This window comes from Gavialis gangeticus, unplaced genomic scaffold (genome assembly GCF_001723915.1).
Source record: "Gavialis gangeticus isolate Ggan-Ray unplaced genomic scaffold, GavGan_comp1, whole genome shotgun sequence".
Classification (NCBI taxonomy): Eukaryota; Metazoa; Chordata; order Crocodylia; family Gavialidae; genus Gavialis; species Gavialis gangeticus.
The window spans coordinates 38358060-38376569 of NW_017729028.1; the positions used below are offsets into that span (position 1 = coordinate 38358060).

The 18510-nt window shown below is 47.1% G+C and overlaps 1 protein-coding gene across 2 annotated transcripts in view; it reads right to left on the reverse strand.

The window, feature by feature from the left end:
* The window catches only part of RCAN2 (regulator of calcineurin 2), a 235858-nt gene that overhangs the window by 24900 nt on the left and 192448 nt on the right, over positions 1–18510 (reverse strand). For both annotated transcript variants that reach the window (XM_019520977.1, XM_019520978.1), the window contains exons 2-3: positions 14287–14460; positions 11244–11415 (exon numbers count right to left, since the gene is read on the reverse strand). In XM_019520977.1, coding sequence (XP_019376522.1) covers positions 11244–11415; positions 14287–14460 — 346 coding nt within the window. The remainder of the gene's footprint in view (positions 1–11243; positions 11416–14286; positions 14461–18510) is intronic.

The following is an 18510-nucleotide window of genomic DNA, read 5'->3' on the forward strand; positions in this document are numbered from 1 at the left end:
CAATGACATCAGCTAATTCCCTCAGCACTCAGGGGTGGAGATCATCTGGACCAGCTGATTTAAATACATCCAGTCCCTCCAGAAGTTTCCTAACTAGTTCCTCACTGACCCTAGGCCTGGGTGTGCCTCCCCTGGGGCTTGAGGCTGGCCCAGTGGGGGTGCTAATCCGGTCCCTGCTCAGGAAAATGGAGGCAAAGAAGTCGTTAAATATGTTAGCTTTGTCATCTGGTGTGACGACCAAATTTCCCAGGGTATCTTGCAGGGGCCCCACATTACCCAGTACCTTCTTTTTGCCCCCTATGTATTTAAAAAAGGACTTCTTGTTTTCCTTGATCCGGGTCGCTAGTCCCAGGTCCATCTCCGCCTTGGCCTTCCTGACCGCCCCCCTGCATCCCTGAGCAACTGCAGTATAGTCCTCCCTGGTGATGGCCCCTCCCTGCTATTGGGTGTGCGCCTCCCTTTTAGCTAGAACATGCTTTCCCCATGGACATAGAGCAGTGGCACATTTGTTGCTATTATTTCCAGGCACTCCCCTGCATGCCTGCTTTGGCGCACAGGAAATTGCCCTGGGTGAGGTAAGGGAGGCTGGAGCCAGCACCTGGGCTGGCCCCAGCAGCCTTACCTGCCCTGGGGGCCTCCCAGGGCAGCAGCAGTGGCAGTCCAGATGCACAAAGACTAGCTCGCAGCTGGAGTGTGGCTCTGACTGGCCAGGCTCCAGTTTTTGGCAGCACACACTGCTGCTACATGTGCCACCCTGCTTTTTTCTCCCACAGCTTTTTTTAGATACTGGTATTTCATGGTATCTATTTTGCAAATGGATTCACAAGTGCCATGTGCATTTCATGGCACCTCAAAAGACTTTGAGGTGCTGCAAATCACACGATCCCACTCGTGGGGACATGGCTAATGTGGTCTTCAGTGGACTTTTCCTGAGCAGATCTCAGAGCCTCTGTCCCATTTTCATCTCTGTTGACTTCTCATCTGCTTGTCACTGTCAATCATAAGATCTTTTCAGTATCTTGTCCTACTTGGGCTTCAGTGACTGCATCCTCTCCTTATCCTCCTCTTACTTCTGTGGCAATATCTTCAGCATCTCCTCCCGTGGGGCCTCTCATTTCCCGTAACCGTCTTTGGTTCCTTTCTCCCCTTTTAGGCAGATGTAAATTTAAGTGATGTGGCAAATCATCTAACTGAACTAATAAAGAAAATACCCATGTCAATTTAGTTGGAAAAATGGCATGAGATTTATCAAATAAATTCTACCAGCTGTAATCTGCCTGGGGGGAATGATGTGCAAAAGAATGAAGTTATAGCACATATATCATCTTGAGTTACCAGAACCTGTTCCTAAGACACTCTGAGCCATATGGACCTAGTAGAAACATTATTCAAATGTAATCTTGTAATGTAATTCAATTGTAATCTTGCACTATTCAAATGCATCTGGCACCATTTGCTTCAATAACATAAACCAGAAGAGAATTTACAACGTCTGGGCAGTTGCACATAGGGCAGTAACACCATAGGAATAATCTGGTAATCACACAAAAATTAACAGCACGTGGTTTTCTATTCATTTGAGTCAGTATCATGACCTTTTATTGATAGCCTTCTCTTGTACTCTGAAGCTCTTTTGTGTGGCAAAGTGGGTATTTTATGGGCTTGATTAATTAGGAACCAATTCAGGGTAGAAGTATTATCGTGCCATTCCCTTCTTCTTTGTTCTGAATCATGATCAAATATGAATAGGTTCAGAGCTGTCTGCTCCATTTAAGTGTGTCATTAGCCCCATAATAATGCCTTCCATTTATAGTCCCTTAATCCAGAATGCTTTACAAACATTGTGGGTCAGATTCTGTCTGGCCTTAATGAGGGTGAGCTGGGTAGGGGACGGTGTCAGCCAAGCTCATCACTTGCCTCCATCGTAAGAACCACCATAGCTGAGAGCAGGACTTGCTTCCCACCAGCCCCCTCTCCAGGAAAGCATGAGCTATAGCAAAGGGAAAGGAGCCACAACTCCCACACTTCCCGAATGAGGAACACTGTGTACCCTTTAGTGGATGGTGAAGTGGAACCATGACCTCTTGGAGCAGGGTTACCCTATGCCACCCTCAGTCTGAGGCTGCACCTTAGCAGCAGAGTCGTGCAGGAAAGTCTGCAGCAAAAATCTGATATTTCATTATTTTTCCATGGAGCAGTGATGTGAAGCCCAGTCTTCTGTTGTCATGAGAAACATGAGACAATCTAGAAAAGGCAGCAAACTAGAGATTAGGACAGTTACACAGGATGTTGGAAACCCAGGTTCAAGACAGGCAGAGAAGAGGCTAGAACCTGGGTTTCCATGTTGAGTGGGGTGGATGCCCTAATCACGGGCCTATTGAGGGATAAGACCTCTTGCCACCAGATATCCCATGCTGGATCATAGGCTCGCAGGCAAGAAGGCCTGGAAGGGACCCATGAGGTCACACAGTCTAGTATCCTGCTCACCCCTGAATAAATCCCCCCAGCCAGTGCCTGTGCAACCTGCTCTTGACGATTTTCAGGGGTGGAGATCCCACAACTTCTCTAGGTAGCTTGTTCCACTGCTTAAACCACCCTCACAAGGAGAAAGTTCTTCCTGATCTCCAACCTAAATTTTTTCTGTTGAAGTTTAAGGCCATTGCTCCCAGTCCTATCCTCTACGGCCACAGAGAATAGTCTGCCTCCATCCTCCTTATAATCATCCTTCAGATATTTGAAAACTATTATAAATCCCCCCTCAGTCTTCTTTTCTCCAGGCTAAGGGGGAAGTTACAGGTCACACTCAGACCACACTCAATCTCTGGAATGTCGAGCAATGTTCAAGTTAGAACATACTGGGAGCAGTCGCACATTAAGGGTTAATATCATTTCTTGCCTGCAGAGCTCTGACTTACCACTATAGGGCTGGTGAGCAGGGGCATAGCTAGGAACCAGGACATCCCTACTCTGGGTGGGAGGGAGAAGGAGGACAGTGCATCCTGGGATGCTAGAGGACTGCAAATTGCTTGTTTTATCTTTGGGGAGCAGACTGAAGTTACCCTAATATGAACTCAGTAGCAGAGCCCAGAGTTTACCCTTGCCTGAAGCAGTGTAACTTTGAGATACTCAGAGGGCACTTTGCACAAGTTAACGAGCTTTAACATGCAGACACTCAGGGCACTTATACACATCCAGGGAGGCTGCTCGGACACGCTGTAAATCCAGCACATCGGACCACATTCGATTAATCGAGTCTGCTGGTGTGTGGAGATTAATGCGCTCCAGCAGCCTTCAGCATCACATGTATCAGTGTCCCTGTGCTGAAAAACAGTGGCAGGGGCACTCTGAACTAAAGCTTGTTGAATGAGCTTTGGTTCAAAGTGCCCTGCCACCATTGTTTCAGCATAGGGATGCTGATACCTGTGACGCTTTGGCACTTTTAATTAGCACAGACCGCCAGTTGCACTCCTCCCCTGCCTCCCAGAGCATGTCTATAAATGCCCCCTCATTTGAAGTGCCCTTAGGATGGTCTAAGTGTAGTATGTACTTTCACGTTAGGTAATTCTAGTTCTATTAGTTTTTCCTCTTCATTCATGCTTTTCAGGCTTCTAATCACTTTGGTTGCTCTCTGCTAGACTCTTTCTTATCTGTCCACATCCTTCTTGAGCTGTAGCAAAACTGGGCACACTACTGTAGGTGAAGCCTCACCAGGGCTGAATATGGCAGGAGAATGACTTCCCTTGCTTTGCAAGTGATACTTCTGTTAATACCACCCAGGATGTGGTTGGCTTTTTGCAACAAAAGCACACTGCTGGCTCATACTCAGCATATGCACCCCCAACTAGATTATCCCAGCCAGGGCTTTATCAAGTCAGGCCTTAAAAACCTCCAAGGATGTAGACTCCATCACCTCTCTAGGTAACCCGCTCCAGTGCTTCACCACCCTGCTCGTGAGGAATTGTTTTCTAATATCTGACCTAAACTTCCTTTGCTGCAATTTGAGCCCATTGCTCCTTGTTCGGTCATCTGCCACCACTGAGAACAGTCCAGCTCCAGCCTCTTATGTTGTGGGAAACTGTTAAAATCACATCAGCTGGTCTTCCCCCATCCACAGAGTCTTTCGCCTTACCACAGAATCAACCCTCGGTTGTCAGAAACCTTCTCCAATGAGTGTCATCAAAGTTAACTCAGCCCTGCCAAAAGTTTTGTTTTTGCCAAATCACCATTTTCCAGCAAAAACATGTTGTAAAAATAGTCCTTAACTCAATAGTAGGGCACTAGAAATTGATTTTTTGGTTCAGCTAACAGTTCTATTCTAATTAGTTTTAATGGAACCAAGATGAAAGCTAGTTGTTTTTCCTTGCTGGAAAGAAAAAGCGCAGAGTTTTTTATTTCATGTTAAACTAAACATTTCATCCCAGAAAGTGCCCTAATCCACTGCCTTTCTCTGGTACAGTGAATACTAAAGAATTTATACAAAAGGGGAACAGCTCCAACTGAAGTGATTTTGAACAAACAGCTCCAGGAAACCCTGGTGGTTATGGTTAGAGCACTCTCCAAGCAGGTAGATGGAGTTGTAAAACCCTCAGCTAGAAGAGGGATTTGAACTGCCATCTCCCACCTGTACAGCTCTCACTAGTGGGTCCAAGGAGGACAAGTAGCTGATTCTGCAAATTTAGCCCCACATTTGTTTCTGGTCAAAACTATCCAATGTCACTCTGCCAAAGCCAACCCTACTTAATGTGCTTTACCAGTTCCACTGCTGGCAGGTCTGTGAATGTGGCAGATTCACAGCGAAGCTCTAAAGCAGGGACAGGTAAAATACACCCTGTGGGCTGGATCTGGCTGCCAGGTCATTCTATCCAGCTTGCAGGGCCACTAAAATTTTTAGAAAATTAATTTTTATCTGTCCCGGCTGTCTGTCAAAGATGACAGGCAGCCAGTGGCAGCAAGATCCAGGGGAAGCCTGTGGCAGGACCCAGTGGTTGAGCAGCTCCCCGCCTTCCTCCATCCGAGTGGAAAGTAAGGTAAAATCGGACGGAGGGAGTGGGGAAAACCGCTGCAAACCACCCAGCCACTGGGAGCCCTGTGGTGCTTGCTGAGCTGGGCTGGAGCCAGATGAGTAGCAGTGGGCAGGGAGCAAAGGGAAGTGGCAGCAGCAGCGGGGGCTGAGGGAAGTGGTACGGGTAGCGGGAGTGGCGGGGGGTGCAGGGAGCAGTGCGGGAAGTGGTAGTGGCTATGGGAAGTAGCGGGGGCCACAGGGAGCAGCGGGAGAAGTAGCAGTAGGTGCAGGATGCAGCATGGGAAGTGGCAGCAGCGCGGGGAGTGGTGGGGCCACGGGATGCGGCACAGGAAGTGGCAACAGTGCAGGGAGCAACGGGAGAAAGTAGAGGGCAAGCATGCAGGAGGGAAAGCAGAGAAACGGTGGTGGCGGGTGGGCGTGGAGCCCATGCAGGTGCTCTGAGACCAGCAGGGACCCAGGATGGGACAGTAGGGGCATGGAGCCTGGGCACAGGGTCTGCCTGGCTGCATTGTGTGAGGCTCACATGCAGTTCACGAGAGCCGCACACAATGGAGCTGGCAGCCCAGCCCAGTCTCTTTTTCTCTCCCACCCCACCCACCATAACCCCACACCCTCCCACAGCCCCGACCCTGGCCACATACCCCACACCCCTCCATCATACCCACACCTCACTACACACACACCCAATCCCCAAGCACACCCCACTACATATACCCCCTTACTGTGCACACAACATAAGTAGGACTGTATTTTGAGCTTTTATGCAGTCACCTCTAGATACACTTCGTAAACACATAAATCAATACAAAAATATTTTTAAATATAATTAAAGCAAGTTATAGTAGGTTTTATTTTTTTGTATATGATTTGGGTTTTTTTTCTGGTTTTAAGATTGCAGCTGGCTCCCTCCCAAAAGGAGTACTTCTGGGGCAAGGGGAGGGACTCCTGGTGGCAAAGGTCAGGGGATGGGGGCAGGACTTCTGGTCCCAATATGGTGACATGGGGCGGGGCAAATGTCAAGGGGCAGGGCTACCCATGCAGCCCTCGACAGCTCCCGAAAACTCAGTAAGCGGCCCTCCACCCAAAATAATTGCCCACCCCTGCTCAAAAGGGTGGCACTTGCCAGGCAGGAGGACTCAAGATGAAATTGCGAGGAAGATCAGCTGTATAGGTGTGCTGCTTGGTGAAGTAAGAGCAAAGCTGTTTCTGGAACTCAGTCGTGTCACAACGGAGGAGGGCTGTTTCGACACCCTTTCCACTAATCAATACACGTTCTGCTGTTATGGAGTGAGTGCCTGCATCATCGTTCCACGCACTCTACCTGCTTGTGCTAATCTACCAAAAAAAGACCAAAAGTCACACAAGGATAGAATCTATCCCTGTATATACAGAGACTGCTTCTCCCACCTTTGACATGCAGCCACTTCTGGGTCCTTGTGTGCCTGCAATGCCACACAACAGTTTTGAAGAAAAAGGTGTAGCAGGATCTAAGCTGCTCTCTACACACTTGCTATCTGCAGCTCTTCTGGCTGGTTGCTAAAAAGACTCTCACTGTGTAGGACACCTCCCATGGGGCTCCTGTTTCTTGTCTTGTATCACTCCCAGGCCTCAGGGCAGCAGTCAGGCTCTGTCTTGGGGGAATGTAAGGATGAGTCTGTGAGGCAGCACTAGGGCCCACTCTAAACCATTCTGACTCCCAAACCATCCACTCTGCCAAACTGCGGACCTCGTGGGTGCTTGTACAGGAACAAGGGTCTAGGGCTTATATTGTCAGTGGCAGTTCCAGGGCTGGCAGGGAGGCTGTTCAGACAGGCCCTGAGAAGCATAATGCTCCTTGAGGATCCTAGATTGCACTTGGCAGGCTGTTGTAATTTTTTCAGGATGCAGTTTACTCCCCTCCTATGCCCTGCCACCTCCATGTGTCAGTACCTGCAGCATGGTGTATACAGGAAGGGCTGTGCAGTAGGGAGCCAGATACCTCTTAGCCCTTGCCTGCTGTGGGAAGTGAATATTGCGCCAGCTGTATGGTTCCTTGAGACCTTGAAGCCAACATTTACGTGTCTCCTAACATAATCTGTGCAATGGAAGATGCAACTTTCTTACTCCCCTGCAACACTGCACTAGAGCTAATCATAATCTAGCCATGACTAAGTATATTTTACTCATATGAGTAGCTTCAGTGTCTTCAGTGGGAACAAAGGCTGTAGAAACAGGCTCTAAAATTGTCCTTTGACTGACCCGAATCATATGAAATAAACAGTCTATATGCATTAATAACTAGAGGGGCTCTGTGTATGGATAACTATATGGATTGCTCACAGGATCCTTCTTGTAGGTCACTAGTAAGAATACATGGCAGAGCCTGGGTAGCAAAACACAACAAACTAATGCAGATGGATATTGGGGATCTCACATGTGTAGGGAGTATTCTGTGGGAAGTGCAGGCAATGCCATTCTGGAAACAAGGGAGGTGAAGGGAACTTGCAGCTAGAGGAGTTTCATTTCAATTGAACTTAGGAAAACTCTGAGGAAATGTATGTTGTTCTCAGTGGATCACCCCCAGAAAGCTTCCCAACCATCCATACATGGAACAACAGCTGGTAACTGGGATTACATCAGCCTTGTACAACTTCATGCAACTCTTAAAATTATCATTTACCCTGCTATGATCATGGCTAGGATGGCTAAGTACTTTTTGTACCTAGTTTGGTACACTAACAATCTTGTCAGACTAGTCCAGGCCAATAAATGTGTCTGGTGACATTCACAATAGTGACGTGACCCTCTACAGATGGATAAATGTTGCCCTCATGTCTGTAGTTCTGTTTGGGGTGAATATTAATATGCAGTTAAGCAAATGGCACTCCCATACTCAGCTCGCAAAGAACTTTTTTCCAGCTACTCAGCTGGTCTAATAAAAGATATCACATCTACGCAAAGAACCTTGCCTGCCTGTGTCCTTAGACCAACACGGCTACAACCAAAACCCCAGCACTCCCGTACTTGTAGCAGACAGCATGAACTGTGGTTAGGAAAGAACACTGTTTCTGCCACTGGTGTGGGAAGCATTGCCACTATATAATTTACAGAAACTCCCTTAGCCCAGCCTTAACATCTGTAAAACAGGTACAACAGATGTCTGGGACCCGCTGGAACAGACGGGCTCCTCTGTACAGGATGTACTGCAGGGCTCGGTTTGGATACTGCCGATACCAGGAGTGACAGACATTATTGTAGCTGGTGCTGTAGGACACAATACTCACCTACTGCCCAGGGATGCATGAGGCTCACCGAACTAGTATTTTCAAAGTGCTCTGAGACTTCCAGTAAAAATAAAATCCAGCTAACTGCAGAGAACCTCATTGCAACCCTTCAGTGCCCTCATCCAGCCTCTTGTTGGAATATCAAGAGCAAATGCCAGAGGATTGCAGGCTGCACTGGAAGAAGCAATCCTCTGCACCCAAGCCCAGAGCTGGTCAACAGCCACCGCAGCAGACCTCACCGTCCTAGTTTCCTCCTCACCCCTCCCCAAGTATCCTGCTGGGCTGGGAGTCTCCCAGAGCCATGAAGGGGATACACGTGGCCTTGAGTCTAGGCTATGCTTTTATACAGGAAAACTATAGCACTTCTGTTACAACGGAAACTCTGTGGCCATAGAGGTGAGGGTTGTTCATTGGTGCATAACATTATTATTATTACTCATAATCTACACCATGTTTAGTATAATGGACTATAATGGACTAAAACCAATCAAGGTCAGTGCTGGGACAAGTCTTCTCAGAAGTCACCCATGCACAGAGGGGCAGCATGAGGGCTACTGCACCTAGGAAGCTTCCAGCTCTTTGGGCACTGGGCTTTAAGTGGGACCTAGGTGACACACAGGTCTTGCCCCAGCTCCCTTCCACCCAGTCAGAATACTGAAATGAGCAGAAATGCCTTTTTTGAGTAAGAATTGCAGGATCCAGGCTCTTTTTACCTCTTCTCCCACAGTGCAAAACACCCGTTTCTTTTTGGTAATAACTCAAGCACAGAAAAGGATTCTGACAGGGGAAAGATCCGTCTGATTTAAACAAGCATGAGATACTGGAAATGTTGCTTCTGCCAATGCCATATGATTTAAAAAGGAGATAATGCAGAGGGTTGAGGGATTTTTTTAATGAAATCCTAAATATAGCGAGTGCACAGTTGAGAAATGCAGCAGTTTTAAAACCTCCTCTGCAGTTAACTAAAATTGATCTCCTTAACGCGCTAAAAATAGAAAGGAGGTGGGGGGGAGGGAGAGGAAACAATGACTTTTCATATTGTTCCCTGCAGGCTCCTTAAACAAGGGCGAATATGACCTTCATGCATTGCTGTCCCAGAGTGCAGAATAATGAGTGATATTTCACATTTCAGTGCTCCAGAACAGGAATTGATTTATTACCCAGCTAGCTGGAGGATTCGTTTACATGTTTCCATTTATAATGCTGCTGAAGCCAGGAGAAAGGAGGGCTCTTTGTTTTCCTGGTATTCAGCAGTTTAGAGGCATAAAGCTTGATTCTGAGAATAATGCTCTGTATTACAGTAAGAAGCACTGGACCTAATCATCCCATCCTGCGGGAAAGCCCATGTGATGGGGCTGAGACAGGGGATCTCTGGGTGCTTTTCCAGCTGAAGATTTCCTCCATGCTGTTCCATCAGAACTAAGGACATGCACGGACTGGGCTCTCACTTAAAAACATCATGGGATGGTCCCATAAGCTTCATGGATCTTGAAGGGGACCAGCCGTCTGCTGTCCCATCCCCTCCCTCTAGGAACTCCTCTCTCATCTGTCAGGACTTCTTCAGCTGGCAGCCATACAGCAAAGAGGTCCCCCCTGTACAGATGAGCATGAAACGCTTCTTTTGCCCTCGGAGCAGTTTCTGAAGTTTGGACATTTTCTCCTGCATTGACTCAGGCAGGAGGAAATGTTCAGAGGGTTAAAAAGTTGACCCTCAGAAACTTTCAAAACTAAAAATTAGGCAGGGAAATTAAATCAGGTCAATCAAAACAATTTTGTTTAGATAATGTATATATTTTTATTTTGTCAATATTTTAAGGTTTATAATAAATTATAATAAGCTTCATAATTTAACTGCCTAAATAACAGTTTACTCTCTAAAAATAGAATTTTTTCGTTTTGAAGATATTGAAATGGGTTATTTCAACAACTTCAAAATTTGTTTCAGTTTTTTTGAAAAGGGAAATTGGGCTTGATCTGGGAACGTGTTTGGTCTCCACAAACTGGGATTTTGTAATGGAAAACACCAGGTTAAAAATTTCCTGACTAGCCCTCACCCACCACACGGATGGGAGGACCTACTTCCATTACATACCTATTCACTGTCATCTGACTCTTACTTCCAGGAGTCTCTAATTGTCTAATTGTCTCCATTCATTTCATCTTGCTTCTTTGAGCAACCCCATAGGCAAGCCCCACAGCCCCACTCCTGAAAGTGGGGTGTGCGTTTTTCTGTCTGTGGGCTCAGTCCTGCAAGGATCCCTCTGTCCATGCTGAGAGGTCAGAGTGCTTAAGAAGCATTCAGCAGCTAGCAGAACTTGTCAGAAAGAAAACATATAAGTGTTGCCTTTGGTCACTGTATACCACATTAACTCAAATCCAAGACAAGCCCCTCCTTCAGCATGAGGAAAAAAGCCCCTTGTCTTAGATTTGTGTACAAGGCAGACGGTGCAAAGGGAGCATGACTGAGTCTGGGCCAGGCGGAGACACAGCAGCCACCTACCCCTCCCTGCTTGCTCTCTAAAGCCCCCCACCCTACAGCCTCTGCCCTCTCCCCTCCCTTTCCTCTTAGGCATGATCCAGCTCCACTCACTGCTGGGGAGCAGCGCACATGGGCACTGCATGCCCTGCCTGACGCATCAGCAGTTGCACAGCTCTGGGACCAGGACACTCCTGCATGGCCAGGCAGAGGCCACGCTTTCACGTGCTCTATACCTGGGAGGGAACAGAGCGGGAGCCATGTCGACAGTAGTGGGGATGGAAAGGGAGCAGAAAGTCTGTGGGGAGCAGTGGGGGAAGAGGCTGCAGGGGGGTAGGCACTGTGGGGGGTGGGGCAGGCTGCAGGGGGAAGAAGTGTGGGGGGCGGAGGGCAAGGGGGGCTGCCTGACATTATTAACTCTTTGCCCTATTTTTGATCTGCTTGTTGATGCATTCCCACACAAGAAAGCCACAAGCCTTACCTGGTCCTAGTTTAGAAACTGCATAAAGGAGGTCATAGTTGATGACAGGTGTTGCGTCATCTATTGGTTGCCATCCTACAGGAGGAGAGGCCGGAGGGGAGATGAGAAACTGTTTTGCAGGCTGTGGTGGAGCCAAATGAAGCTTGTCCCCATCTGTCTCAGAGGTCTGGACCTTTGGAGTGTAATAGAAACAGAGGTTTGTTGCTTATGTTAAGGTCTGTAAGTAAAGTGATGGTTGAATGATGATTATATAGTGTCACAAACTTCTAATGACAGATATTATTGTTTGGTGTGATCTGTGAAATTAGCTGGTGGGTCTTAATCTAGATTCCTGAAGACAGGTGTCCACACCAGAGAGATCCTCACCCCAAGCAGCACCCTTACTGGCAGTCTCAGCAGGCAGGGCGAGGACTGAGTGGTGGGCCTGGGAACTGAATGTAATCTCATCCTTACAGGTGGAAGGCACAATGAAAGGGGCAGTGTAAGTCTGCAGTGTCCCAGGCCACCGAATACGCTCTGAAGATATATGCAGGATTTCAACCTCCAAGCTGTGGATTCACATTTCAAAGGTCAGAAGGGGCCAGTCTGATGTCTTGTATAACCTAAGACAGGGCCAGAACAGCTTGGCTCTGGTTCAGCATGGGCTGGGTGGCTTTGGCAGTGTGTCAGTGGTAGGGGGCTTTCCCTGCACCCAAACTGAGGCCATACAGCTGGGAGCTGTGCCTGCGCCACTGCCACTTCCCCCAGCCTCCTGCTCCCCAGATGCTGCAAAGGTGCAGCTTCTAACCAGTGGGGAGCTGTGCTGGAACCAGGCATCTGCAAACCACGTCCGTGCTGCTGCCACTTCTACCCCAATCTCCCCCAGCCCTGTCCCCACACTGCGCCACAGACACAGCTGGAAGCTGCCCAGCCCCAATGCAGCTTCATCAGCTGGAAGCTGTACCCATGCTGCAGCTGGGTGGATGTAATTTGTAGGTGCCTGGGGAGCCTGACTGTAGCCCAGCAATTATAGTACTCATGTGGGAGATAGGATATCATTGTCCTAATACCTACTGCAAGGACTACTTCAGTTTTTGATCTAACAACTAGGGCTGTCAAACGATCAAAAAATTTTGATCACGATTAGTTGTGCAATTGAAAAAATTATTAATCCTGATTTTAATCGCACAGCTAAAAACTCAAAATTATGCACAGAAAAACTCAAAGTTATGCAAAATTATGCAGGTATTTTGTATAGTTGGGGGATGGGTGTGGAAGGGAGGTTGGCGGGGGGACTGTGGGTGTGTGTGGGGGGTTTGGAGCCCAGGGAGGGGGATTCCCACAAAACTTGGGTAGACCGCGGGGCACTGTGGGTCAGGAGTCAGGGGCAGCAGCAGGGCTAGGAGGGCTGTGGCTTGGGAGTGAGGGGCAGGCAGACAGACAGACACACACACACACACCGCCCAGCAGGTAAGTGTATGAAAGGGAAGGGGTGTGGGGGAGGGAAGGACAGATCGAGGCCCCCATGGTGAGAGAGGGAGTGGGGCAGAGGCAGGGACTGGGGTGAATGGGGCCTCAGGGCAGGTTGTGGGACAGTCGGAGTTGGGGATATCTAGAGATGCGGGGGGCTCCTACCGCTATGTGCAACCAGGGGAAGGCATGGGGGTCATGTGCCCCCCATATTTGTGCATGGGACGAAGGTGGGCTGCCACCATGGGACAGGGCTCTGAGCGGGGCATCCCTGCTGCTGTTCCCCAGGAGCCATGCAATGCCACATGCCTACCGCTGCCGGGCAGGCAGGGGACGTGGCACAGCTAGTGCATGGCTCCTGGGGCAAAGGCAGCAGGGTGCAGAGCCCCAGCCCGCAGCCTGCCTCTGCCCTGTGCACAAATCAGGGAGGCACATGCCCCCCATGTCCCCCCCTGGAATGCACGCACCAGTGGGAGCCGGCCCACAGCTCTGACCATCCCATGACCCACCCTGGGTTCCCATTCACCCCAATCTCTGCCTCACTCCCTCTCCAACCATGGGGGCCTCAATCTGCCCCCCATGCTCTTCCCTCCCCTGCGCCCCTTCCCCTTCACACACTCAACTGCTGGGCACTCTTCCATACGCTGCTGGGCTGTGTTCCTGGCCCCCTGCAGGCAGCGGCGGCATGTCTGCATCTGTGTGCGCCCCTCCCCCTGCTGCAGCTGACCAGAGCACGCACCTGGGCTGCTCTGCAGTTCTCTGGGCAGCTATCACTGTCCCTTGGGATGGCCTGGTGGTGGCAGTGACAGCAATGGAGTAGAGCCTAGGTATGGCCTCCAAAACCATGTGCACTATTAATGCATTAAAAACATTAACACGAACAACAATTAATGCATTAACTGTGATTAATAGACAGCCCTACTAATAATTTGACATTAATAACTAGTTAATTTAAGTGCCTAAACAGCCACTAGCCACTAAATTACAGGCAACCCCCACTTAGTGCTCTTAATTGGTTCCTGAAAAGCCAAGCATTAAACAAAATTAGCGTTAAGTGAAACTGAAAGTTTTTAATGACCCAAGATGGCAACTGCGGGCATTTAACAAAACTCACCAAGGGCTAAGCGGCATCAGCTATCAATTTAAAATGACACATAGTGAAATAGTGCTAAGCAAAACAGTGTTAAGCAGGGGTTGCCCGTAGTTTATAAAAGTGTTGCATCCGCATCTATTTTAAAAGGGATGATTTAGGAACCTACATCCAAGAGAAGTTGGGGCATGAATCCCAATCCAATATAGCTTCCTCTCAGTAGTCCAGAGCTACGTGTCTTAAGACCCACCCCTCTTCAGCATTTCCTATTGCCTAGTTTAAACTCTACACTGAGTTTGTAGGTTCAGTACGGAGCTGAGAAAATTGCAGCATCTTATAGGAACATTTTTATGACCACAAAAAACAAAGAACCAAATTCTGCTAATTGATATTAATTTCATTCAGTTTTACTAGACTATGTTTCTGCACCTATGCAATAGTGAAAAGAAACCACCCCAATAATGGTGTAATAAGAGAAAGGATTTCAAGTCAAAAGGTTTTTACCTGTGCGAAGTATAGCTTTAGCTTTTTCCCTCTGAACTGTGTTTCATGCAGCTCTATCCTAGCACGAGCAGCTGAGTTAGGACTACTGAAGTTTATCCGCACACGCCTGAAGCTTTTAAACAGCTGGAAAGTCACACAGTCATCGTAGGCACGGAACAAGCCCTCAAATTTCTCCTGCAAATAAAAAACTTCGGTCAAATTACGGAGTAACTTTTCTTAATATCAAATCTATGCGACTGTGACTGTCATGGGAACTTTTAAAAGTCAAAGTGAAAAAGATAAAAAATTGCAATTTACACTCATAATTGTGACCTCATTTACATGAGTATAAATCAATCCAAAGGAATTGCATCAGAGCAGGCAAGCATTGAACTAGGCTCAGAGTAACTTAGGCCTAGATCCACAGAAGGATTTAAGTGCCTAAAGTAGGATACAGGTATGATTTAGATTGGTGGAGGCCAACCTATTTTATCAGGCATGCCACAAATTAGCCCCTCATCCTCCCCAAGTGCCACTCCAATCTCCAACTGATTGCTTTGTTTTCTGCCCCCTGTCCTGTACTTCCTACCCAGTCTGCTCCTGACCTGTGCCCCTTGCCCAACCTGCTGCTTTGCTTTTTGCTTCTTGCCCTATCTGCCACTGTGCTGCCCGTTCCCTCCCCCATCTGTTGTTTGCCCCACAAACATTTCCTGTGCCACTTGGCACACGTGCTGCAAGTCGGCCACCTTCATTTAGATCATGTCTGCACTCTGCTCAGATATGCTATGCTGCTCCATGTGTGCCACCTCCTGAAGTAGTGTAGCCACATTTCCGTGGCGTTTGCAGGTATGCTAATTAGCACGGTTGAGAGGCAGAGCTGATTAGCCTGCCCCAATCACTGCTTATGCATGTTATATTGAAAAGTCATTGGATAAAATAAATGAACAGTCTGTGAGCAGCATCCTGTGGAAGCAGCATTTCAGAGGAGAATGCCCTCAATATATACCACCTCTCTCCCTCTCTTACTTTCTCCACAATCAAGCGGTAAAGCGGGGTGGGGTGGGTTCAGTAGGGCTGGAGTGCTGTTGTATCCATGATGGATCAGAAAATGTATGAGACGCAAGGATTTTTTGTGATACCTTGTATTAGAACAACTGTATAGTTGGGAGAGACGTCTGACAAGCTTTCAGGCACAGACAGTCCTTCTTCTGGTTGGGGAGAGAACAGATTTTTTTTATATCATTAGGACTAGTCAAGGCCAAAATCTCAGACTGGACTAAATACCAGAACCGTCAGCATTCTCTTACAAGTTCAAGCTTCTCATGTATACTTTGATCCTGCAAGAGGAGTGCTCTAAAAAGATTTTAATACAGGACCTGATCCTTTACTGGCTGGCACTTTTTCCATCCAGTTTGTTCAGGTGCAAATGGCTGTGCAACAGCAGTATTTTGATGTGTCAGACAGGACAATTCAGGCTTTCAACCTGGATCTTGATAGCTCAAAAGTTTCAAGACACGTGATATTAGTGCACTGTAAAATAAGAATCTTACCACAAAAGTATGAATGGACGCTTGGGTCATTTTTACAAGTGCTCTGTGACTTTAAGTAGAGTGACTCCAAGAGCCGCTCTAATTCAAGGGCCTGCAGTCTCTCATGCATCAGTGTTCCCATGCTTCAAAATAGCGGCAGGGGCACTTTAACTAAAGCTTGTCGCATCAGCTTTAGTTAAATTGCCCCTGCCACCATTTTGAAGCATGGGAGAGCTGATACACAAGATGCAGAGGCTTAATGAAGTGTGATAATTAGCAAGCTCCAGCAGACTTGATTAATCGAATCTGCTCTGACGCGCTGTAATTACAGCGTGTCGGAGCAGCTTCCCTGCACTTCTACAGGCAACCTGAGGTTCCCGTACTGAAATCAATGAGAATCCCAAGTATCCTAGAACTTTACAAAATCTGTAAAATCTAGAAATTGTGTGTGCATTCAAGGCTATTTTGAGATCACCATAGGCCAGTAAAGCCCTTAATCAATACTGACATTACTTGCTTATTGTCTTTTATAGAGGTAGGGATTCAGAAACTTTAAGGCAAGAAGGAACCATTGTGACTATCTAGTCTGACCTCCTGTGTAACTCAAGCCACAGAACCCCACCAGCAATTCCTACATCCAGGCTATAACTTGCAGAGAATTATAGTGTCTCTTCCAGAAATACCTCCAATTTTGATTTTAAGATTTCAAGTGATACAGAACTTATAACATCAGTTGATACACAGAATAGTATATCCTCCTGCCACAGGAGAAGAATTGTGACTATTTTGGATTAAGCAGGAGTTAAGAAATTAGTCCCAGTTTATTTCCATATGTCATAATTTTACACACAGGACAACACATATCAGGTGGAAAACACTGTATAGTATGATCATAATACTCTGACTTTGGTTGTGATACACCTATATTTTCTCCAGTTGAAATAAGTATTTTCTTTCAACTTCTCTAGCTTTAATCGGCCAAAACAATCCCCGAGTCCTTCGAGGAGATAACTAGAAAAGACCACAGATGACATGGGGGGCGGAAAAAAAAATCAATGGCTATACCGTATTTACCGAGATATAAGATGAGGCTCCCCTCCCCATTCAACATGGGGAAAAAGCCCCGCATATTAGAGTACAAATATCAGAGGGAAACAGCAGCAGCTGCAGCTCTGACTCTGACCCTGAGCTGCGACCACTGTCCCCCGCAGCCTCTGCTCCCCTGCTGAAGGGACGAAGGGACAAATTTAAGATGACCCTCCAAATATTAGATTTTAGACTTAGAAATGATTATAACAAATTTATAATCTAATTCATTAAATGTATTTACAATCTAATTTAATATAATTTATAATTAATCCATAATCTAATTATTAGGGGCTAAATTCCGAGTTATGCTGGATTTGGGCAAATCTGGGGAGGTATTAGCACCCTGGTCCTGATGTGTCAGTGTATGGGAGTGCAGGACTGCAGCACTCAGAACAAAGCCCTTTGCAGCAGGAGGAGGAGGAGGAGCTGCAGCATGGTGCGAACTCCTGCCATCACTCAAATAAGCCTCTTAAAGGAAGAGCTGAAGCTTAGGAGAGGGCGATTGACTTCTTTTTCTTTAATTTTTGAACTAAGGGAAAGGAGACGGGAGAGGGGGCTGGACCCAATGACCTGTAAGGTCCCTTCTAGCCCCTGACTACAAAACTGTGAAACATGAAATTTTCTCTACTGTGTCTCTGAAAACGTCTCTCCTATGGGTGACGGCTCATACTAGACCGCGCTCCGCCACCCAACTTGTGGCTTCTTTGCATTGTTTTGCTCAGACGGGGAAGTGGACTGGAGGGCAGCTGAAGCAGGACAGGCTGTCTTTTAGGAGCGTGCCATACGAAAGTATGTCTGTATTACCAAACCACCTGGCAATACCACCTATCAGCATGGCTGCCCATCACTTCCCATTATAAAATACATCTTTTAAGTTGCTTATAAACTGTGATACCATAAACCACTTGGATGGAAATTTTCCATTGCAGGTGTTACCTCAGGCTAAATATTTTATAACATGCCTGACAGAACAGTCCAGCGATTTCTAAGAATGAGATTAGTGAAAATAGTTCAGAAAAGAGACCTTGAAAGGTAAGAGGCACTGTATATAGTTCTCTAAACACATCATCTCAATGTGCAGTGGCAACCAAAAAACCTAATGAAATGTTATAACAGGAGTGGAGTCACCATGATGGTCGGGTTGGGGTCATCAGGAAGGGCACCTGAAGCCTAAAAATTCATCCAAAAGCACTCCTGAATGCACAGATACTGCTAACAATCCATGGCTCTAATAAAATACTGGGCATTATTAAGAAGGGAACTGAAAACAAAACGAAAAATATGGGACATTATACAATTTTGTGGCGAGGCCACATCTTGAATGCTGCGTGCAGTTCTGGCCTCCACATCTCAAAAAAGGCGTAGTAGATACAATCAGAAAAGGTACAAAGAAGGGCAACCAAAATGATTAGCAGTATCAAGCAGCTGCCGTAAGAGGAGAATTAAACAGCTCTTCAGTTTGGAAAGGAGAAGGCTGATGGGGGATATAATTGAGGTCTTTAAGGTCATGAAGGATATGGACAAAGTGAATAGGGAATGTGGCTCTTATTGACCAAGTCCCAGAATACTAGAACTAGGGAGCAGCGACTGAAATTACCAGCAGAGAGGTTTGAAATTAAGAAACAAA